The 24,776-nt window shown below is 38.0% G+C and overlaps 1 protein-coding gene across 11 annotated transcripts; it reads left to right on the top strand.

Annotated features, from left to right (window-relative positions):
- The first annotated feature begins 729 nt into the window (after positions 1-729).
- Positions 730-15,099, top strand: RBM46 (RNA binding motif protein 46). Of its 11 annotated transcripts, none has more exons than XM_068137235.1 (7): positions 759-825; positions 2,588-2,641; positions 3,736-3,897; positions 5,634-6,101; positions 7,538-8,320; positions 12,054-12,112; positions 13,566-15,099. In XM_068137235.1, exons 3-6 carry the CDS (start codon positions 3,747-3,749, stop codon positions 12,086-12,088), a joined length of 1,437 nt encoding a protein of 478 aa, XP_067993336.1. In that variant the 5' UTR covers positions 759-825; positions 2,588-2,641; positions 3,736-3,746; the 3' UTR covers positions 12,089-12,112; positions 13,566-15,099. The 11 variants fall into 11 exon arrangements, with proteins under 11 accessions (XP_067993327.1, XP_067993328.1, XP_067993336.1 ...); XM_068137236.1 differs by lacking the exon at positions 759-825 and adding an exon at positions 1,082-1,102; XM_068137231.1 differs by lacking the exon at positions 759-825 and adding an exon at positions 1,166-1,312.
- The last annotated feature ends 9,677 nt before the right edge of the window (positions 15,100-24,776 follow it).

Raw genomic sequence — 24,776 nt, 5'->3', positions numbered from 1 at the left:
CCTTTGCTTTGTGTCATCTGCAGACTTTCTGATGGTGCACTCTATCTCACTGTATCATCAACAAAAGCCCAGGACAGACCCGTGAGGGACACCACTTATCACCAATACCCACTGGACTTAAAGCCATCAACTACTACCCTCTGGATGCAACCATCCAGCCAATTCTTTATCCACGGAACAGTCCACCCATTAAATCCTTAAATAAATGCTGTCAGATATTACCTAGAGCAACAGGGACTGCAAACAGGCCTATTTCTGGTAGGTAATATAGGTCAGCATAGACCTGCACAAAGCCAAATGCTTCTCTAAAGCACAACTGCACAGCAGAGCATACCCTAAGCGCCCACGGACATCTTTTAACACCGGAAATAATACGAGAGAGACAAAAAAACACCACACAGGTTCTGAAAAGCTATTGGGGAAGTTAGCAGCCAGCCCTCCTTCGCCAAAAGAGGGAGGGTCAGGGAGTGCCGCAGGGGCGGGCTGGCAGCCAGTACAGCCCTCAGCAGGGGCTTACGGCGGCGACATTGCCTGCCTCCTCCCGCCCGCCCCAAAGGTGGTCACGCGACGCCCCAACGGCTCCCGCGGCCGCCCCGCCCGCGACAGCTCCGCCACGCGCTGCAAGGCTATACCATCTCACCAGCACCTGTTTTAAAACAGCTCGCGTGCTGGGCATCACCCCCTGTCTTGCTATGATTGGTTAGCCTTGCCTGTCAATTGTGCCTGTGCCCTGTGCTTGCCTGGTGATTGGCTAGGCGGGGGCAGAGCGAGGGAAAGCTGTGGCAGCAGGACCGGAGCGAGGGAAAACTGTCGCGGTGGGGCCAGGCGAGTGAGGTGGCTGTTGGAGCTGGTGGGCGGGTCTGCGCCCCCGATCCGGTCTGGCGGCGTGGCGTAGGGCTCCGAGCGGGAAATCGGGTGGTCGTGCCGCAGCCTCGCCTCGCTTCGCCTCATCTCATCTCTCTGAGAATAGCGGCGGGTTCGAGCTCTTGCTGTGCTGTGGGGAAAGGCACAGAACGGCGTGAGGGAGGAGGGTGTGTGGAGGAGTCGCGAGAAAGGGTCGTAGCGGCCGCCCGTAACGTTCAAGTCGTCGGGAGTGCGCAGGGTATTTCTGGGGCTGCTGTTTTTTCGTGCCCCATATGAGGTCTTGCTACCTCAGACGACGTTTTCACCCTGGGGCCTGTCTCTAGTCTGCTTATTTCCCCTGTAGGGCTCTTGCCCTAACTCTTCTGTGCTTCTTCCCCTCTTCGGGAACTCTGGGCATCCTCATCAGCTCCCAGGATTTTAATCTGGCCACCCCTTTTCAGTTTTTAGGGTAAACCTTCTTGGCTGAATGTTTGAACTCGTAGAGACAAAGAGACAATTAATTTACCTCTCTCCTTTGCCTCAGATTTGTTGTCTATTTTCATACCCCGTTAGGGGCTGAAATGGCCAAGAATTTTTCCTGATTATAGAATATTGATGCAGTCTTCAAGGCTGAGAAACACAGTCAATGTAATTTGCTTGCTGAAAATAAATGATGGGACACTATTTGTAGAGGACAGGCATCATGCTGGTACTGCCTTTGCAGTGCTGTACTCTGCTTCATTTGTGGAATCTCATTTTTAGGAAGCCAGGAGTTTAGGGATTGACTCTTTTAGTAACCTGTGGTGGATGTCATAAATTAACTTTTCCAGGGTGGGTGATTCCACGGATTTTTGCCCCGAAGTGAATACCATCTTTGTAGAAAAGACATACATGTCTGCACTAGAAGACTATTAGGATAGAAAAAAGTGCAGTTATGTTCTGTCACTATTCTAATTAAGGGATGTGTAATCTGTCATATGCCACTTGTGGAAAGAAAGCACTGAAAAATAGTTTTCCTTATTTGATTCAAAGCACTTTTGAAATTTCCGATCTGTTGAGGGATGAGTCCACCTCTGGACAGTAATATCATTGCATAACTTGCATAAATGTAGCAGTGGAAGGGGCTTAATGACTCCATAAATACACTTCATAATCCTTTTGGAAACATAATTTATGCAAGATAACTGGACATACTAGGGTAGTTTTCAGTAGAATGTATCATCTAAGTGAAGACTAAAAGGACTAGCAATCATGGGGATGGTTAATGTTTTGACTGTGGAGGCAAAAGCTCGCTTACTGTGATTGGCAGTTGTCTGAAAGCCTTTATATATAAAGATCAGTGGCATAACATTTGGTGTATTAACTACTATTATTGGCTGTAGTTTTACAAGCCTTTCTGCCAGTTGTAGGGAGTTGCATAGTCAGCTGTCAAGTAAATAATTTACATAGATAATGCTCCTTTTGATAATCAAACTAAAACTAGTTAGTTCAAAACCACCAGAAGTGACAAGCTGAAAAGGTGGTTTCAGCTTCCAACTATAGAAAAAGGATGCCATTTTAACTGCTTCTGAACTGTCTTTTGGCAGTGTTCAGTGCAGCAAATTTGAGTTTACTGCAGTGCTTGAGATAATTGGTTTCTTGGGACCTTGAATAGTGACTTCTAATAAAGAGAGAGGTGAATACTTGAACTACTTAAGCACTTTTTACTGTCCTTGATGTAGTTTTTTTATTCTCTGCTTTGCAGATACCTTACCCATTGAAGCCTTAACTAGGAAGCCTCATTGTCCAGCAAATACTAGTGGGTTGATAAGAAAAAAATGTGTTAAATTTAAGCTGATTTTAACTCTTTCTTGGAATAAATGAACTGCTGATGTCTCAAGACATTTTTATTGGGAGCCTGATCCTGAAGACAAAGCGAGCTGAAAATGGGATATTAAAGAACAAAAAGTTGTAGCTTATTTTTCTGGCTGTATTTTTTTGGGAAGCATTTATTTTGGAGGCTGAGTGGTGTAGAATTTGGGCATACCATTTGTGCAAAGGATTGAAGTGTTGAAGATTTCTTGTTTAAGTATTGCAGATCATAAGGTGGGAATTGTTGGGAAAAGAAGACATAAGTTAACCAAAAAGAAGGAGTGGGGGAAAAAGACTTTGTAAGAGCTTGACTAGTAAAGTTAGTAATTCCCAAGTGAATTTCTTGGTGTGATTGTTTCCCATCACCTGTATGACACAAATGTAAAGCTGTTGGATGAGATCTTGTCACGCAAGGGAAATAGTGGGTAGAACTGCAACAACCATATTGGTAACCTGCTTTAGTTTTGGAAATTGTGAAAATGGAGGAAGTAATGAAAATAAGGATTCCAGAGCTGGGATTACTTCAACCATTTAGTTTTGTCAAAACAGTTCTGCTTAGTTTTATTATAGAATGGTTTTAATTAAATTACTTATGTTCATGAATTCTTCATGACATGGACAAGTCTTAAAATCTGACGTTTCTATAAATTTTAGTGACATGAAAGTGATACTTTTCAAGTAGCATATAGGCCTCTACACAACTGTGGTAATGTGATTTATGAAAATTTATTCTACTTGAGGACAGCGTGTTTGAAAAATAGTTGTGATTTCATTTATGAAAGTTTGAGTATAGTTGTTGGTTAAAGTTCACATTATCACAGATACAGAACAGTGTTTTGAAAGTAAGGATATAGATTATAATAGCCGTAGGCAGAATTAAAGAGAATGTAGTAGTAGTTGAATGTACAATTGACTGCTAAACAAAGTCATAGTAAATAGCCAAGCATAATGTAAGCGGTGTTTCTGTGCTTTGGTAGCTTCTGTGTGTTTATAACAAATTCTAATTACCTGAATTGAAGTATCTGCGATATTCTGCTGAAGCTATTGCAGATATGCAGGAGGGAAACAACGCCGCAGCAAATGGATGTGGTAAAATCCGAAGTGGCACGCAGAATGAGGCTGCTTTATTGGCCCTGATGGAGAAGACTGGATACAGCATGGTTCAAGAAAATGGGCAACGAAAATTTGGTGGTCCTCCACCAGGTAATAATTTCTTTTGGATTATGAAGCTGGATTGAACTGTATGCTGCTCATTTTGCAAGATTAAAATGCATCAAAGTTAATTCTCTTTGGGAGCTTTTCCTGTCTAAGAGTTCATGAATTTTTTTACTAGGCTATATGAAATAGCCAGAGGAAGCCTTGTGAAATTACTTTGAAAATGACACTGGAGAAGAGAACTGCAGGGCATCACAGTGTGCTTCTAGAGAGCTCAGCTTGTTCTTAAACTATTCAATTTTTTTTCTTCCATTGTAATTTTTAATGACATGAAATGGTATTAAGTGTATTTGTTTGGCAAAGTTTTATTAATTAAATTTGTTTATCTTGTCTGAAACTAGGTGTCTGACCAGTTATCTTCCATAAATCTGTTCATTGGTGTTAATTATATACCTCTCCTTTGAATCTTCATGTATTTTCATACTTGCTTAGGCTGGAAATTACCCTGTTACTATAAATGGTTTTCTAGGCCAAATGAGACTTGAATGTTTGGGGTAGCTTGTAAGAAATTGCAGTAACTAAAAAACAAGTTCTTCATCGTAAGTTTTGCTTGTTTAGAATGTGGTTTCTGTAAGCTTGTTTTGCTACCATAGGAGGTAGTCTCACTGTCAGCCCTATTGTCCTGTTACCATCCTGTTTCTACTACTGTTTATTGTTATCCAGAACAAGCAGTTGATTTGGCATAACATTATCCTTAAAAATGTGATTTTTTCCCTCCCACTTAATTGGCAGCAGCACAGTTCTTGATCATCTTAGGCAACTTGTAGAAAAAACTATCTGTAGAGTGTTTAACAACAACAGCAAAAAGTTAGGAAAAGTGAATTACTGCTTTGTTTGGGTTCTCTGCTTTGATTGCCACAGATGTACATGTCATTAGATATGTAATTCATTAGAATTACATGGATGAAAATGTGAGCTGGCATGATCTCACTAAGAGTGGGAGGATTATAACGATTGAATTTTGCTTACTGGAACTGCTGCAAAAAAGGGAATCTGGTAATCTATCATACAGTGATGAATCAAGAACCCAGTCAAGGAACTCTGATCACCCGGTAACCTGTTAACTTTTTGAGGAATGGTGCTTTTAATTAGCTATCTCCATGTTTGCTCTGTGAAATACATGTTGCTCATTGGCAAAGGTGGCACAGACCAGGTTTTCTTTAGGTCAGGGATTGTAAGTTGTTGCCATTTGGCAGTAATGTATTCAGTTTTACGTAACTGGAATGAGGGCTTTTTTGAATAATAGGTGTCTTTCTAAAGCTTTAGAAAAAGCTGTTAGTTATGATTTAACAGTTTGCCTGCCTTTGAACCTAATGCCTGATCTGTCCAATGTGTTTTTAAACCAAACCAAAAAAAAACACATTTTTTTTTTTAACAAATGCATACTTGCAGAACATAACTCCAGATTTTTAAATGTATGTATGTATTTTTGCAGTATCTGTTGAACACACCTTTCCTTGTGTAAGGCAGGGATACAAAAGAATGCATGAATGTCTGTGGCTTAAGGGCAGAGGCAAGGATCTTCTTGTAACTTCAGATGTGATCTAGGGACTTACTTATTCTGGGGATTTTATTATTTTTTTTAACATAAGAATTAAATAATGGATTCGGATATGCTAGCTTTAAATTGGGACTGAAAATAAATAACTTACGCCTCCAGATGAGGGGTCAGGGCAAGTATACCTCTCTGGCTTTTGTACTAAGATCGAACTATTTATTTTAAGGTTGGGAAGGTCCTCCACCACCTCGTGGGTGTGAAGTTTTTGTGGGTAAGATTCCTCGTGATATGTACGAAGATGAATTAGTTCCTGTTTTCGAGAGAGCTGGGAAGATCTATGAGTTCAGACTGATGATGGAATTCAGTGGTGAGAATCGAGGCTATGCTTTTGTGATGTACACTGCTAAAGAAGAAGCCCAGCTAGCCATCAAGATTCTTAATAATTACGAAATTCGTCCAGGGAAATTTATTGGTGTCTGCGTAAGCCTGGACAACTGCAGGCTATTTATTGGAGCAATTCCAAAAGAAAAGAAGAAAGAAGAAATACTGAATGAAATGAAAAAAGTTACAGAAGGAGTGGTGGATGTCATTGTTTATCCAAATGCCACTGACAAAACTAAAAATCGTGGCTTTGCTTTCGTAGAATATGAATCTCACAGAGCAGCTGCAATGGCCAGAAGGCGGCTAATCCCAGGTAAATCAGTTTGTAATGGAGTTTTTTGGTTAGTATCTGTCTCCATTGTGCAAGGGACAGGGTGGTGAATCATCCCTGTTTTCCTTTCTTTTAATATATTTTGAGAGTTATAAAACCACTATAGTAGCTGTCAGCTCCAGTAGGATTTATTTTATTTTATTGGTTCATGAATCAAATGTTTGTTTGTTTGGTTTTTTTTTTCTGTGGTACTTCTGTGGGGAGATTTTTATTCTATTTACAGAAGATGAAATTTAAGTGTTTTATAAATGCAAGTTACTGTAGTTTACACCATATTTTCTTGGGGACACATTCAGTTTTCATTTGCATGCATGGATGCCTGCACATAATTTTCTTAAAGCTAAGTCTGGATCTCTGCACATGAATTCTCTTAAAGCTAAACTCAAAAAATAGAATGCTTAGAATGTGGACCTTATATTTTTGGATTGTCATGACTGATGTTATTGATGTTTCATATTTTAACAATGTTTGAAAGTAGGTTTTTAAAATATTTTACTAGAAAATAAGAGTTTAAAAAGAAGATGACTTTGCACTTCATGTCTTTTGAGGGAAGGAAAGTAGAAGGGTTTAAATATACTGAAAGAAGAGAGATAGGTCAAGTTGCAGTTAAAAAAAGAATTTCTAGAAGAGAAAGGAAGAGAAATTAAATAGGACATGAAACAATGTAGTTGGAGAAGCAAAGTCATTAACGCAGGTAATACAGCATTGGCCTTGCTGAAATGAATGGCAAAACTCCCTGTAGTTAATTAAGGCTAAAATGATGGCAAGTCTAATGATAATTATTGGTGGAGTGTTACCTAAGACTTACATAGGTCCTGCCAAGTAATTGGATAAATATGACCAGATCACTGAGCATAAAATAAAGTAGTTGTATAATATTTAAAATGTTGCCCTGAAATGAGTAAGAGGGTGGAAGATTTTTGTTTGGTTTTGTTTTTTTTTGTCTATTTTGTGGGTTTTTTTTTTAGTTTCTGATTTTGGTGTCTTCTGCAACATAGTATAAAGCTTGTGCTAGTGCATATACATTTAGATGATGTCTGGGTGTTCGCCTACTTTCTGAAGTAATATTATTTGAAGAGACAGTGTTAATATATTAACTAGTAAAGTAATATGTTGCTTGTCATCGCTTTACAGACACATGTACATATGTGTCACGGATCACTACGTCTGTTTTGACAGCTTATGGTACTTAATGAACCCAAAGGGTACAGATAGAATACCTTGAATTTTTGCAGAGTCATATTTTATTTAGTAATGGAAAGTAACACTATTTTACATATTTAGCTTAAGTAGACACAGGCAAGAAAAACTAGTTCAATGTTGTATGCATTACGCTTTCTTTTTTGTAGAGGAGTTGACAAGAATATTTTTGTTTTACTTTGCATATTTCTTATTAATGTAATGCTTCTTTGCTGTAGGAACATTCCAGCTCTGGGGTCATGCTATTCAAGTAGATTGGGCAGATCCTGAGAAAGAAGTTGATGAAGAAACAATGCAGAGAGTTAAAGTATTGTATGTGAGAAATTTAATGATGTCTACTACAGAGGACACAATTAAAGCTGAATTTAACAAGTTCAAGCCAGGAGCAGTTGAACGTGTGAAAAAGCTCAGAGACTATGCTTTTGTTCATTTTTTCCACCGAGAAGATGCAGTTGCTGCTATGTCTGTAATGAGTGGAAAGTGCATTGATGGAGCTACCATTGAAGTAGCATTGGCAAAGCCAGTTAACAAGGAGAGTACTTGGAAGCAACATTTTAATGGTCACATAAACCCCATTTCTGAAAATCTCTTAGGGTTTCCTAACAAAGAAGATAGTCATCAAAAATCCCTAGGGAAACCAGCAAGTCTTTCAGTTCGTCTTAATGGTCAGCACAGTCCAGGCCCTTCCGAAGTTGAGAGATGTACTTACCCATTTTTTCCAGGAATAAAGCTTACTCCAATTAGCATGTATTCTTTAAAATCCACTCACTTCAGTTCTGCAGCAATGCATCTGGATTATTTTTGCAATAAAAATAACTGGACACCACCAGAATATTACTTGTATTCAACCACAGGTCAGGATGGAAAAACACTCTTGGTGTACAAGGTGCTTATTCCTAGTATTGCAGATGGTTCCCAGAGTTACTTCATGCCAGACAAACTCTGTACAACAGTGGAAGGTGCAAGGGAATTGGCAGCTCAGTTCACACTTCTGCATCTTGGTAAGCATGAGCACTTTCAGCTGCAGCTAGAAAAGTTACTTTAAAATTATTCTTTATGTATAAATCTTTGCTTGTGTGTGTATCTATATTGAAAGAACTGTTTCTTATGTAGTTATCCGAGTCTGGATTGGGAGGTGAGAGCACTGAAGAAACACTCTGTAGATATCTCTGCAGTGCAATGCTAGGGTCATTTTTTCCTTGTGTTAATCTACTGTAGTGATTTGTAAGGAAGAAGCAGATGACATGTTAAGTGACTTAGGTATAAGGTCATCTGTGTGAAGATTATGGTGCTGAGAATTTATTTGAAAGGCTGTGTTCTTGATTTATTATTAATAGGGAAAACAGAAGTGGTAGGTCCATATTCTGATAAATAGGTTTGGGAAGTCTTTCTGAGGCTTATAGCTAAAGCAGAGTATCATTATGTGACTCTGCATCTATTATCTTTGGGCAGAGTGCTGTCATTTATTGTTGAAGGATTTTTAACCAGAACATGGGAGAAAATAGGAATACCATTACTCTTAATTACTTGGTTTATATATACTCTATTATTTTTAATTAGAATGCAACTAATAGAAAAAGGAAATTGTTAGTTTTGAAGACTGTTTTCAATTCATACTGTAGTGGTTTGAAAGCTCTACTTACTTCCAGGCAATGGTTTGTATATTTGTTCCACTTGTTCTTTTGAATAGTTTTTCTTCAGTTTAGTCAGCATTTTTTCTGGTCTTTACATCCTGGTATATATAAAAATGAGATAGATCTGATACTTATAATTTTATAAGTATTTTGAACCATCACAGAATTTCCCTGATCTGCTGAGTGACAATTTGTGTATTTGTTGCAGGGTTTCTTTCAGCATGACTATGTCATGAAATGAATTCTTACTACTCTTTTGCAGAACAACATAAATATTTTTCTGTCATTACCAAAAGCATTTCTAATTACTCTTAAGGCCAAAGGTTTATTTTTAGTTCTTTTCCTTTTTTTTTTTTTTTTTTTTTTTTTTCCTGTTGATTTGTTGGGTGGTTGTGGCTTTTTTGTTTAGTTTTGTTAGTTTTTTTGTTAAGGCTTTTCAATGTTGGTTGGTTGGGTTTTTTTCCTTCTTTCAGTGTAGAATTTTTTCTGTGAAGAATTGTGTTGGAGATGATAGGTTTTATATAGTTTCTTGTCTAGCTGTAAAAAGTTATAGAGGTTTTGGGTTGTGTTTTGTTTTGGTGTTGGTTGGGTTTTCCCCTGTGTAATCTACAGAAGTTGTTTTAGTTCCAACTTGATACCTACACTGCACTAAAGGAAACATTGGAAGCTAAAGAAGAGTTGCTTGATTTGACAAAGGATCTTTCCTCACTGCTGGGTGTTTTATGGTTTGGCATGTTGAATGGGTGGATGCATGTGTTGTGGTTGTGGGGTTTTTGTAGAGTATTTTTGTATGGTGTTTTTTCCCTGTTTTTTGGTCAAGTAGCATTTGGGTATGTTTCTTCTTGGAAGCAACTTACCATAAAGATGAGTGTACAAATATGATGCAGGCAATAATTCCATCTGGTAAGGAACTTTTTACAAGAACTTTGTTTGTTCATTTATTTTTGGTGATGTGTACAGAGATTTTTTTCTTTTTAAAAGCATATAAACAGACTAATGTAAGTGAATATAAAAGAGCTGCTTTAATAGAATTTTGAAATTGGTCTGTTATGATCAATAATCTCGAAGCACTTTGGTTTTTTGGTGATCGTTATTTCTGTATTTACTTTTATGTAATAGAATACTTCCTTGTTACTGCATACAGTAATCCTGAACAGGCAGCAGTACAACAATTAACCACTTGGTGTCACCTGAATATTTTGAAAACGATGCTTGGAGAAAGCTATTGTTTCACTGAAACGTGAATAAACTGTATTTTAATATTATGAGACAAATCATGAATAGATGAAGGGACTGAAAAAACTCTGTCTTGTTTAAATATATAGACATGATGTGTGTGGATGTCCTGAGAAAGAGATCAGAGATAAATGTTGAAGTTCCAGAAGGTGAATGTAGTGAGGGGAGAAACAGAATTGGAAAAAAACCAGAATGTCCCATGAAAGAAATTAATACCTTTCCCATTAACTTGAATCCCCTTTCAACACAAATAATTCTGTATCTTCAGAAGTTACACAACACCTTCATGTTTGCAGAATGGTGCTTGGCTATTAAATGTGGTGTCTAGTTGAAAAAACACTTACAATGTCCTACTCTTGCCTGCCATGGGGGCTGACTAGCTATGAGGCAGCTCCAGTTTGAAGATTGTATTATACAGTTGTGCTAATTATCACAGACTCTGTATTTCACCTCTGGTCCAGAAGAAGTGTTAGGACAGAGTCAATCCCAAAACTGGAGGCATTATTTATCATTCAGGTCCTTTCCATCAGTAATGTAGCTTTGTACCTTAGGGAATTTCATTGGTGCTTCCAGATGACTTCAAAGTGTGGGCAGAAGAGAACTTGAAGTTACATAGATGCACCCTGAATTGTAGGGAAAGTTCCACCTGCTTTTCATCAGAAAGAGTAAACATCTGAAGCCTGGAAAAGCAGAACATTCTTCTGAGAATGACTGGATGTTTTTATTTCTTTGGTTTGGGGTTTTTGTTTGTTTGAGACTTTTTTTGTGATTTTGTTTGTTTTCACTTACTGCTGTTGGAATTCCACTGGTTTAAGGTGATACCAGATGATGTCAGAACCTCTTTCTAGTCCTTAAGGTAACACCCACTAGCAAAGATTGAGTCCTGGGGAGTTTGCTCCCTACTGAGTGGTGATGAGGGTGATGAGGAAGAAGGGAAGAAGTTTAGGTAAAGTTTTCTTGGTTTTGGGGATCTGCAAGGATTATACACGTATTCCACACTAGGGTATTTGTTCACTCACACATGCAGTGTTTCACTGAAACACAATTTAAGAAATTAGGTTTTAGTTAGAAGAGAATATTCAAAAGCATTTAACAGAAAGTATTAAAAGAAAAATACAGTAATCTGAGATTCAAGAAAAAGCTTTTTAATGACTAACTATAGCACATAGGTAATTCCAGTTAGAAATAGAATAGGATTAACCAGGTTGGAAGAGACCTTTGAGATCATTGAGTCCAACCTATCATCCAACACTATCAATCAACTAAACCATGGCACCAAGCACCCCATCAAGTCTCTTCCTAAACACCTCCAGTGATGGTGACACCACCACCTCCCAGTAGAATATATATATATAATAAACAGTACTTAAACAGGCAGAACAAGGTGAATTTACCTGTTTGAGCTTCTTAAATGTTACATGCAGGACTGATTTACAAGTCATGGTTAAAAGTTTTTTTTTCAGTCCAAGGGTCTGTGTTCAGCATCAGGGTCTTGGAACACACTTGGGTTTAGACTGTTGTCCCAGATTTTGGATATTAAACATTTAAAATTCAAGTGACTTTTCTTTCTTCCTTTTTGTTTTTTTTTTTTAATGTTACCATTTTATTGTAGGGATTTTATTAACTCCAACACTGTCTTGTTTTGCTTTATCAGAATAATTGTGTCGCTCTTGGGAAAAACAACAGCCTGGGATAAAATGAAAGATATAAAAAACCACAGAAATTGCTGACTTTGTTTAGGTGAAAAGTGGTATTAGGGGTGGAGAGTTAGGCTTAAATGTGGTATGAGATGTTCCTTAACAGTATGTATTTTTAAGTCTTAAATACTTATCAGATGACTAACACATAATGTTTTTTATCACAGCCCCTGAGCAAGCATACATAACTTTGCTGTCCTGAATGCTACATAGTTGGATAGTGCAGGTGAGTAAATTTTACCAGATTTGTGTTTGGTTCAGGTTTTCCTCCCCTCAAAAACAGTCTTAGCTGTGCTGTTTATTAGAGAAATTGTTCTTAAGGTTACTTGCCTCTGAGAAGGCTGTAGAAATATTCTATCCAGTTGTCTTTTTGAAGGAGACTTGCTGGTGGATCATTGAGGCTGATGTTTGTATGGACTGTGTAGCACAAAAGGAAGGTTATAATTTTTACTCCTAAAATGACTTGGGAGTAATATTTTCATCATCTTTAATTGATTTAGATTTCCACTTTGGCTTTAAATTTATGTTCACAAGTGGAGTTGTTACTACACCAGTGACCTGAACTATTTCTTTGCTCATGGAAAAGAGAGTCCTGTCTCCTTTGGTTTGCAAAAAGTGTTACTTTTAGCTTACTGCGTTTTTTGCTACAAGGGTGAATATTATCTTTTTCTGATGATGCCATTGTGGATGAATTTAAGTGTGGGTGCCTGTCACTTCAGAAGCCTCTTTCATTTTTAAAAATGGGGATTACCATCTTCTCTGAGAGTTGTGAGATTGGTTTTAAAAAGCTTATAAAGCAGTTTGAAAATAGCATTAAATCTATGCTTAGTGTTAACTTCACTGCTGGAAGCTTCTAATCTGAGTCACCCAGAATTTGTTCTGAAGATTCAGTTATGTTCCTGTTTGCGCTGCTTATATGATCAGAACAAAAAGTTATAAATCTGGGCCTGTGTAGGAGAACTTGGAGAAAAAGAAATAAGAAACACAACAGTGTTGGATTATGAAATAACTTGGCTGACTTAGTATTGAGTCAGTTGCAGAACTGTATTTACTGCCCTTTTTGAGTTCTGTTGATGACCACAATGAAATTAGGTTTTGTTTATGCAGTGTGTCTAGCAGAACTTGGTGCTTAGTTCATTGCGCACTGATCTAAAGTGTTAAATATGCAGTATGAAAGACTGCTGCTATGATATGTATGATATAGGTAACAAACTCCTACAACTCGTAACAGCGATCTGCACATTAATGTTGTCTTAATATTTTGTGCTCAGTGGAGAGGAAATAAAAGGTATTTATAAAATTTGGTTAAGAATATATATAGAGAGAGATATACATATATTGAGTGAGAAAATAGATTCACTGCTGCAAAATATTTGGGATTTCTTTAAAGTATAAAGCTTTTAGGATTAAAAACAACCCAGAGATTAATACATTTTCATTTTTCCTTTCCATTTTTTTACTAGGTCCTTTCTGATGATACTTGGACTATTGATTAAATAATTTTGTAATGATTTAAATATTCTTAAGGGTGCAGAAGCAAGGAAAGAATATCATGGACATAAGACTGCAAATGCTTTAGTTACACCATTAACTTAAGTTCATTAAGTCCATCTTGGAATAGGTGGTGCAGTGTGCTTGCTGAAATAAAAAGTTTCTTCTTCCCTCTCTTTTTTCTACAGCCAGCTGTTACCTTATTTGGCTTGAATTACCCTGAAGAAGTTCAGAATTTGTTGCTTTGGATCTTGCCATGAAAAGAACACAACACTGATACATAATTACTGGAAATTCACATTACATGTTTATTGATGAATAATTCTTCAAAGCACATGTGTGTGTGTCTCTGTGTTAAACATTTAACTTTAAACATTAGTGAAATTGAATGTTAAATTGTTTTGGTTGGCTTGATAAACTTGGTTTTGAGAAGATAATTTGTTTAAAAGATTTTTATTACCTATGATGGTTTATACAACAGTAGCTTATTTTTAGTGTTGAAATAACTTATTGCTATTCCTACTCTTGTATTTTGAGTTTCATGCAGAATTTCTACAACTTCTGCTGTGAGAAATAATTCTTAAGCAAACATGAACCAAGCAGAACCACACCACCCTGGTAACCCTGCCTTTTCATACATAAATATACATAATATGAAACCTAAATACCACACTCCAATTTGTTTCTGTAACTTGATGTAAAATTTTATAGGAAGAACATGTCCAATAAAAACTTGGTTCTGGTATAGCATTACATCAACAGAGGAGTGGTGTTTTGAAGGACTTCATGTCAGCGTACCATCAGGCTGCATGAGATCTACTGCTGTAGTCATAACGTTGTGGTTCAATACCTTTGATAATTCTGTGAGACACAAATGAGCAAAAGAAAAATCTTGACACATACAAATTACATGTACTTTTCTGTGAAGATCACTAAGTTGTATTTCCTGTTGTTAGCACCTTTCTGCTGGGACACGTGTGCTTCCATATTCACCAAGGCCTTACGCTTACCCAGGCTATTGCTTGTAACCAGCACTTCTACTTGCCTGTGGTAGCCATAATGAGCAGCAGCTTGCTCACTTTCTAAGCAGACCATGTACTTCTCAAAAACCACTTACTTAGCATTAAACTGAAAATAGTTTTAAACTTTTAAAATCGGGTATTGGTAATTCTTTTTCTGTGAGCCATCTTGATTTTTATTGTGACTATTTAGCATTTGTCAGTGAAGTGCTTTGAATGATAAAAAAATAAAGACCTCTTTTTCTTCTCCAAGATCTGAAAGTAATATGGTAGATCATCCTTCCTTTGAGTTTGTTACGTAGTTTCAGTTCCTGATCAAGGAAGGGGTCAAGTGGCATATGTTAAGACTCTAAGGGCCTCACCTATGCAAGTATTGTTTGTAATCTTTTCTCTGAAAAGCGTTGGTCAAAAAAGGAATTTGATGTAGACAGACAATGATGCAATGGGAAGATTTGAAGTTGAATGATTTTTCTTAAACCAGTCACTTCTTGTGGTTCATCACATATTTGGTTCAGTGTGTTTCATCACCATATTGAATTGTCTTTTTTTGATGTTAATTGAGATGCAGTTATAGAAGTTAAATTGTATTTGTGTTTGATAGTAGCTACATAGTAGTTTTAAGTGTTGTAATTTCTAATGTTGAAATCATGTGTTTGACTTCTATACTTGAATTAACATTTGTATTAAATTTATGCTGTTAGTATTTGGTGTGTGGAAAAAAAAATAATACTTATTTTACCTGTGGTCACAAACTTGCTTTGCAGGATTTACTTTGCTTTCTCTAGTGTCAGGCTGTGGCCAGAAGCTCTAGTGGAAGTGCTTTGCTCAGGAGAGGAAGGGTGATTAATTGGCTTAGTGAGACCTTGAAAAAAAAAAAAAGAAGAAAATTTTTAAAACCCAAGTTCTCTTAGTAGCCTCTGTCACACTTGAAAGTTGTTAAACTGTTATGACTTCCTAAGAAACTGTTAGGAAAGAAGAGGGAGGCTTACTTTACTTCATTTTTAAGCCAAACAATCCCTGAGGCCAAGACAAAAGTGTTGGAGGTAGCTTACACAGTATTATGCTGATGGAATATGGGGGAACCTATTTAAATGCATTTGGGCCTGGCAACCTGAGAATTTTAGTCTGCACACTGCTGAAATGAGCTTTATATCTGTTTTTCAGGTGCCTTACAGATCACTTTTTACTGCGAGTGTTTTATATAGACGTCTTTGACAACTTGAAAATACAGTAGGCTTTTTGCACATACAAGAAAGATTTGATAAAACAATATTCTGTAAAACTTCTGATGGAAATTTGGGCCAACCAAACCTAGGTGGAATGAATAATTAGATACTTTGGGGAACTGCACAAAGATGCGTAGCATTAAAATGGATATGCGTAGAACAGCTGACTTACCTAGTGACCAAAAGAAGGTACTGTCCTGTGCCATGGGATTGTAGCTTTCAGGTGTGTTCTTGTGGTGATTTCTGACTGTGCTGCCATCTTTGAAGCAGTCTCATGCAGAAAACAGTTTTGTTAAAACCAGTAACTCCCATCATTAACATGAGCATGTACCTTGGCACTTATTCTCAAGAAGTGTGGCTGTAAAAGCAGTGGCCAGCTGTTTGAGTGTAATGAGTACTGGGTGAATGTAAGCCAAATACAATGCTTAGAATTTGGTCTTTGTTTTGCAGATAAGAGCAGAGGTGTAAGGAGTAAGCAGCTGAAGCAGCAGTAGTGCTCAGTAGCTGTAATTGAGGGTTTTTGAAGTTTATTTAGAACACATCATTAAAAATCTCTAATGAGCGAGCAAAATTGCTAGCATTTTTTATATTCATAAAGTCTCACTGGAGCTTACTGACCTTTGGGGAAAAAAACCACACCAAATAATCAACAAACAATACACCAGAAAACCAAAGCCCAAACCATGTATTTCTTCTAAAAATGTTGTGACAAAGGGCGAACATGGTGTTAACAGTACTGCTGTGTAACTCATAAAAATGAATACGTAGACCATCCTGCTGTACAACTGAAGTAAGAAATAAGAGGTCCCTCTGAAAATAGAGGTCACTGACTTTAGTGAAACCAAGTTTGGTTTCTTTGCACTAAAATCTTGCCCTAAAAAAGAAAAGATGGTCCTTATTCTTACAGTTCCCTTTTCATCTGCCTGCATGCCTTTTAAAAAAGAGTACTCTTACTACTTTGTAAAGCCAGTGCAATGGAGCAGGCATGTCGTGGGCCTATTATCTTCCAGCCCATTTGTTCACAGGGAAAAGTCAGTAGATGGAGGAACTACATCTATTTGTCTCCAAAAGCTAGCATCCTCTACAGTAACACAAATGAGTTACTAATTTAATGGGCATTTCTTTAAACAGGAAAATATTTGAGAGCAAGTCAGCTGGGAGTTAGTAGGTTAACAAATAAATGTTCTTCAGGGAAATGGAATCCCCAAGAAGTCTTCTCTTAATTTCTTAGCACAGTTGCTGTGCATAACAAAGAACTGCCAGTTTAGCATCTCTTCATGCTATCTCATGTCCAGTTTATAGACAGAGGAAGGAAAACAGGTACTGATCCAACAGTCTTTAAAGTTAGGAAGAGTCCTGATAGGCTCCCCAAAACAGCCAAGAAAAGGAGTGGTTTAAAAAAGGCACTCAGAGCTCCTTCCTCAACCCTTCATAGTTTCTCACTGTATTAACAAGTCTGTTAGAAGCCACCATGACTTAAAATCTTTGTTCCAAGTTGTGGCTGAAGCATTCAGCTTAAGAGTCAGTGAAGAGGCTTACCCTCATCACCACATCACAAGCTGCAACAAGTAATAAAATGACCAACAAACACCCTTAACTTCCTCAGGAGGTGGAGTCCATGTTGCCTCATGAAAGCAGCGTTTAAACCCCAGTCTGCCACTAAGTATTGGGAATGGCACCAGGCACATGGGACTGGGATGAGGGCAGGTAATTTCCAAAGGGGCAGGCAGTGCAGAACTACTGTGAGGAGGGGTTAATTGACAAGAATTTTCTAAGGGTGCCTCAATAATAGCTTAGTTTTTGTTTACATAGTCTTCCATCCATCTGATAGGTAATTGATATAGCTTTGGCCTTAATTTCTTTGAGGGTGGAAAAGAAGCTTTACTGATTCCAGGAATGTAAACAGCAGCCATAGAGCAATTAAATGACACAACCACTGTCAACCTAGATGAAGTTTTTAGGACTCTAGAATGTAAATACCTGCTTATGGGTATTGAAAGAAAACCTTATGTACTGCTTGAAGACATTTTGAGGACATTTAAATATCATCAGAAAGAAGCCTGCAAAACCAAACTTGTTCCACTCTTACTGTTTCGAGAATGCAGCAATGCTTGTAACTAAGCCAACAGGTGAAATTTTGTACTTGAAGAACAATTCAGGGTTACAACCACCAAGTGCAGAACTAGTTCATGGATCAAACAGTAGTGATCACCCTGCATTTTATAACCTGTGGTGCTTCAGAAAGAAGGCAGAAGGCATAATGTTAAGATACTTATATGGGGAAGGGAAATGATTGAGGTACAGGAGACTATGACTTGCAAAATAATTGATACAATCGGAAACTGAAAAAAGCAATGCAGGAACCAAAAACAAAGCAAATTCTAGCTCACAAAGGCTGGTCTGTTTGCTACAGTGCAGTTTAGGTAGGAAGCTTTTAGAAAGCTAGGGCAGAGTATGACTGACATGAGGGGCAAACCCTCTGCACTGACAATCCAAGGAGGGTAGTATTTGAAAGCACCAGTACTGGAATATTCTGCATGGATAATTCAGGTTATTTATGTGCTATTAAAATCCACTCAAACAAACAAAACTGCACAGCTATGTGAAAGTTGAAATGCCTTGATGGAAAACTTCAGGTAAAAAATGTGCATACCACTCAGGCCACTTGCCAGCAAATGAGTACCCATTCCAGTAAGTACAGAAATTGCCACTTCAGGCTTTGAACATTTTTTCTGCACTGCCAGAAGCTTGTGGCTGCTATTGGCTTACAGTTTCCTGCAGAGGGAAGTATTCACTAGTGCATGAAAACCAGATCCTGAGTCAAATTATCTTTGTCAGCATGGGAAACATGTCAGTGCATAAGCAAAGAATAGACTTAAATGGCAGGAATGGTATTCACTGAGTTATGTGGCTTTTTAGAAGTCAAAACATTTCAAGTAGTAAAATAGCTCTCTGAGCAGAGAAAGTTTATCATCAGATCATGGGGAAAAACAAAAGAGGCATCTTTAAACTTACCTCTATGATTCAGGAGCCTACCTCTGGGCCGAAATTTCCCATTTTCCAGTACGTTTTCACAATCAGAACTTACTATTTGCAACTCACTTCTAGAGAACAGATGGTAGGTTGGATTCGGAGTGATGTGGGACTACACAACAAGGTCCAAGTCCCCAATTTCAGTTCGCTCTTGTAGACAATGAGTGAAGTTAAAATTTTTCATGGAATTCAAGGAGGTGCTTCAGGTTTAATATTTTTATTTAGGGAACAGAGTTATGTCAGAAAACAAATGACATCTCTCTTGTAGCACAAGCTTTTAAGGAGAGGAGGTGAGCAGCTTTTGCTATGTGAAGTCTCATGGTGAAAACTGTAATAATGGGAACACCCATGAAAGGTTTTTGATTGGTTTTGTTTTTAAAACTGGGGGGGGGGGGGGGGGGAGTAAAATAGGCAACCCTCTGCCCTCTAAAACCCATGTCCAAGTAACTACATAGCATTCTTGAGAGAAAGCTACTTGAACTCTTTTTAACACTGAGGCATATATTTTGATGAAATTTTCACTACATATTTTTCCTTAAAAAACGTAGTTTTCAGCTACTGAGAAATCATATTTATTTTATCCATCCTGGTCAAGGATTGAAGCTATGAAAGTGGTGGATTAAGACCGGAGGAAACAGCACCCAGTTTGTCAAGCAGTCCAAACACATGACTGAATTTCATTACATGACCCTGGAGTAAGCCCAGTAACAGCTGATGAAAGCACATCTTCCAAAAAGGCATGAAAGTCCACAAGGTGCAGAGTGTTGCAACATAAATAGGATCAGAGTTTTCTAATTTTAAGCAGATGCAGTGCTCAATTGCAAAGATACTTGATTTCACACATGCAGAAGGTATTACCTAAGTGCTTGGTACCTCCTCTTTCTCTGAACTCAGGAAATTCTCAAGGCCGCTTACCAGCTCCACATGCTGGTAACAACTTCTATGAATAGCTCCCAGTTGTATTTTCCTGCTTCACTTTCACAGTCGCATGGGAAACTTCTTCAGTATTTCATTAACTACCTTGACAGGCTGTATAGATGGGTGCAGTCCAACATGATAGCATTTAAGAAGTCCAAGTGTGGGGTTCTGCGCTTTGGCCACAACAACCCCATGCAGCACTACAGGCTGGGGACAGAGTGGCTGGAGAGCAGCCAGGCAGAAAGGGACCTGGGGGTACTGGATGACAGTAGGTGGAACATGAGGCAGCAGTGTGCCAAGAAGGCAAATGGCATCCTGGCCTGTATCAGAAAGTGTGGCCAGAAGCACTAGGGAAGTCATTCTGCCCCTCTACTCAGCACTGCTTAGGCTACACCTTGAGTACTGTGTCCAGTTCTGGGCGCCTCAATTTAAGAAGGACATTGAGATACTTAAACATGTCCAGAGAAGAGCAATGAGGCTGGTGAGAGGTCTGAGCACAAGCCCTTTCAGGAGAGGTTGAGGGAGCTGGGGTGTTTAGCCTGGAGAAGAGGAGGCTCAGGGGAGACCTTCTTGCTCTCTACAACTACCTGAAAGGAGGTTGTAGACAGGTTGGTGTTGGTCTCTTCTCCCAGGCAACCAGTGGCAGAACAAGAGGACGCAGTCTCAAGCTGCGCCAGGGGAAGTTTAGGCTTGAGGTGAGGAGAAAGTTCTTCACAGAGAGAATTGGCCAGTGGAATGTGCTGCCCAGGGAGGTGGTGGAGTCACTGCCCCTGGAGGTGTTAAAAAAAAATGGACGTGGGTCTTGAAGCCATGGTTTAGTTGTCAGGAGGTGTTAGGCAATAGTATGGACTTGATGATCTCTGAGGTCTGGTTGATTCTGTGATTCTGTGATTCTGATTTTATGTGCTCACATCCCAGTCAAAAAGGAACCAGCTGAAATAGGATAGGCATCTAACACTAGAAGAACATACTAACAGCCTGAAGATGAGAATCAAGGAAGCTTCCTGTCAGTATCTTGTTTGAAAATGTATGGAAGAATTTATGAAGGATTTTTGGAAAACATTTCTAAAATTATTTCTAAAATTCCACTTTAAATGACAGTTACTCATGGCAATTAACAGCTGATAAAACAAAAGGCAATTTAATTACTGTTGCATGGGAGGGAGCTGAGAAAAATAGGAATAAAGATCTAAGTATCAGTAGACTTTTTTTAGCTGCATCACATGGATAGCTTTCTTAATTTTTAAAAACATGTTGGATTATTAGGATTGTCTAGAAATGAGAATAACCAAACAGCCTTAGTCAGTGTAAATAACACTCAGATATTTTACAGTTCCTGGAAGTCAACTATGATTAACATTTTCAGTGTATGTTTACTATTTTTGGCCCAATTTGCGAGACAGTTCAGCAAGCTGTATCTTAAACTGTACTGCCTTTCTCATCATCCTCACCTCATTGCTGCTTCATCATTTTGTGGACCTTATTTGGCCTTTTTTCCCCCTTCCAATTTTTCTGTGTCATTGAATGGTTTAGGTTGAAGGGACCTTCAAAGATTGTCAAGTCCAGCCTCCCAGCACTGAGCATCAGGTTGCACAGAGTCCTGCCCATCCTGAGCTTGGTCTTCAATTACTCTTCCACAGTAGGTTTCAGTCTACTCTTCTGCTCTAGTGAAAACCATTTGCTGCTTTTTCCCCTTATCAGCTCACATTGTGGGGAGTTTTTTGTTTATTTGTTTGGGTTTTTTTCCTTTTGTTTGTATATTTGGTTGATTGTTTTTTTTTAAATTAAAAATGAAACCCCCAACCCAGAGCACCCCTCAAGCATGTCTATTCTGATTCTTTTACTTAAAACAGTTCTGACAGCTCTCTGATAGATTGATATCAAAATAGTCCCCTCTTGAGCATTTCCAGGATATTTTCAAAGACTCCATCTTTAAGAATGCTTTTGAGATAAAGTACTAGAATATCACTTTGAGTATGGATTCAGCATCACTAGCACACAGGCTTCTGCCAGCTCAGCTGTGTCTGTCACTGGTTATGTTTTCTGTTATCCGTAACAGAGCCTGCAACAGAGTGCTGTTGGAAGCTTGTATTACAGACTTCTGCTAAGCATCAAATACAATCTCAGTTCTTTTAATGACAGAACAGATAGTGTTCTACAAAGGGAGCATTCAATGCATATACCACATCTTTGTATCTTTGGCAAGAAGATCTATACTCAGTGTAAAAATGTTCCCACATGATCAGTGCATATATTTTATATTAATATATCTGATAAACAGGTACTGTGGTAGTACAGTATCTTTGTAGATTGTGCAAACACAATTCATTAAGCACTTGATGAACTTTCAGTGTTCGTTATCTGGTTACTTCTGAGAAATACAGGGAGTGGAGAACATGTAAAACAAACTCAGGCCATGGCAGCCAAAATCTGTATGGAAAAACAACCATGGGATTAAAAGAGGAACGTAGAAGCAAAATACAGAGAAAGTATAAAAAAACCTATTACCTCTGGGGGAAAATAATCCAAAATAAAGAGCTTCACGTGGATCTCAGAGAAAAGCATCAAAGGGACTGTGGTTCTAGAGGGACAAATATTTGAGGAAGTATCATCAAACTAATTATAAATACTTGGCTAAGCACTAGTTTAAGAAGGGATCAAGAGATACATCTACAACTATTTGATTCACAGAGTATTAATGTTGGTGGTGAAGCAGACTTTTTCGAAACAAAAAAAAAACCAGCACAAAAAACCCAACCCAAAACCAAACAAAAAATCATACTGAGTTAATATACCAATAAAGACATCAGAATTTTGGAGAGCAAAGTGAACACATGGGTTTCTTAAACCTCTTATTGAAGCATTAAAGCCAATCCTTAAATCGTATCTCAATCAGATCTTAAACTCTTGAGCAAAAGACTTTAGCAAAAGACAGGTGATTCAGAGGCTTGCTTGTGATTTCCATCCTAGGGTCTAAAAAAATTGTACTCCCCTCTCCCCCCTCCCATGTTGCCAATGTATTTGTTTGCATTTTTTTTTGGTACTAGAAATTTCACACCTCATGCTGACTTGCACTGGAAAGGCACATTACATCTCAACTGCGAAGAATGTGAGCACAAGCGTGACAAGCGAAAACTCATGTTCTACTTTTCAACCAGCACTGCTTTTAAAACATATTAAACTGAATTTCTGATAAGACTGCGCTATCTCTATCAGACTGAATTGTTGTTAGATAGGTGTTCCAATCACACTGAGCACAGCTTCCAGGACAAGATGTAAGCAGGCAAAGACATTTAAGCAGGCAAAGACAATTATGTTATACAGCAAAGTTATATAGTCTTTTTGAAAGCATAGGTGTCACATCTGAATTGGTTATTTTCTGCTGGCACACATGTAATTAAGGCATACGATAGGCTAAAATAACAAAACAGTATTTTAACACATCCAACCAAACTCTGCCTAGAGTTGATTAGATAGTGTTGGATGATAGGTTGGACTTGATGATTTCAAAGGTCTCTTCCAACTTGGTTAATTCTATTCTATTCTATTCTATTCTATTCTATTCTATTCTATTCTATTCTATTCTATTCTATTCTATTCTATTCTATTCCATTCCATTCCATTCCATTCCATTCCATTCCATTCTTAGATTTTCTCCTTCAGTTGCAAAATGTTTACATTCCTCTCTGTGTCACAGACTAAACACAGCCTTCTCTAATTCAAAAAAAGGCAAATATTCCCCTACACTAAATCCTGATGACCATCAAGAGAATGAAGTCAGTTGCTTAAGCTAGGCTTTGAATGCAGTAAAACTCAGTAATAGCACTAATAGCAGCAGTTATGTGAAAGATGAAATGTTATATCATGATGAATCCTTTTATTGTGCAAGGTACTGAACTGAGGGCAATATTTAATAATCATTATTCATATCAGCCTATGATGACAAGACATCTAGTGATAATTTAAATTACTGAGACAATGAAGGCTCTGGCTATGAAATGAACTTACAGCTTTATGGCATAAAATACACTTTATTTCTTTTAATATTGGTAACTTTTATATCCAACTTTGCAATACAGGTAAGTAAAGAATTTCAGGGGCTTTCAAGAAACATTATTTTTTGAATAAGATCTTATTCACTATTCTTTTTAATTTTTTTTCAGAGCACTTGCTCATGCAATCCTAATCAAAGACACGATGATAACATTTCAGAACAAATTTTCACTGAACAAAGCTTCTGTACTGCAACTAATTCATTAGTTTTTACAAGTGAATGAGTATTGCAGAAGAACAAAACCAGTCTCAAATCTGCTTTGACTTTGTTCAGCTGTGATGAACCAGATTCAGTATGTCACCTCCACAGCCAAAACTCATTACCAAGCATTTAAAATAATAGTTGGTTTTGGAAGGTGTGCACACCATATGAACCTCAGATATATGCTTATATTTGCATATCCTGAAATATCCATGCAGGCTAGAGACAAGGCAAAAGGGAAAGAAACCAGGCTTGGCTTGAAGAATTTTTTTATATATTTTTTTTTTTAGCTGTTGAAGGTAAGGTTTAACAGAGAAGGCTGAGGAGCAGCACAGTGCCAGCAGTATCCTAACCTATAAAGGTGAAACCCTGGGCACAGAGAAAGGTGCTGCCCTCCTGGACAGAAGCTGGGGGTGCTGTTGTTGCTAGGTATGTCAGGCAGCCAAGGGCAGCTCTCTGGGAATACCTACCTTAGTGGGAACCCCATGCATAGCGAAAGGGCTGTAAATATGCAAACCATCCCCTTCCAGACATACAATAAATTTCAGCTACTCCAAAGGCAAGGATTTGGCTAACTTTGAGTTTTAAAAGACATTAAAGACTGCCTTTCAAGTCAAGAAGGCAGCCAGATCCTATCAGTTATGAATAGCTTTGGCTTCCTCCCCTGCTTTGTTACACTTCTGTTATTTTGAACCAAGGTCTCAGCACACATGCACAGAAAATGACTTCTTAAAAGATGAATAAAAAAACTCGTAATTCTAACACTAGCTCATAGAGAAAACCAATACACACATCTCACTCTACCCCCATTTTAATTATCTGACTTAATCAGCCCAGAGAGATGAATTATAAACCTGAAGTAGCCTGTGATATGAAAAATAAAGCACATGAAGGTGGTTTGGGGTACCATTTGGCTCAGAGTGCCAGCTTGTGACAGACAGGGAGAAG

This window comes from Melanerpes formicivorus, unplaced genomic scaffold (genome assembly GCF_026170545.1).
Source record: "Melanerpes formicivorus ecotype bairdi unplaced genomic scaffold, bMelFor1.0.p_v2 SCAF_4, whole genome shotgun sequence".
NCBI lineage: Eukaryota > Metazoa > Chordata > Aves > Piciformes > Picidae > Melanerpes > Melanerpes formicivorus.
The sequence above is the reverse complement of the archived record's forward strand: the minus strand, read 5'-3'. Positions and strand labels throughout refer to the sequence as shown.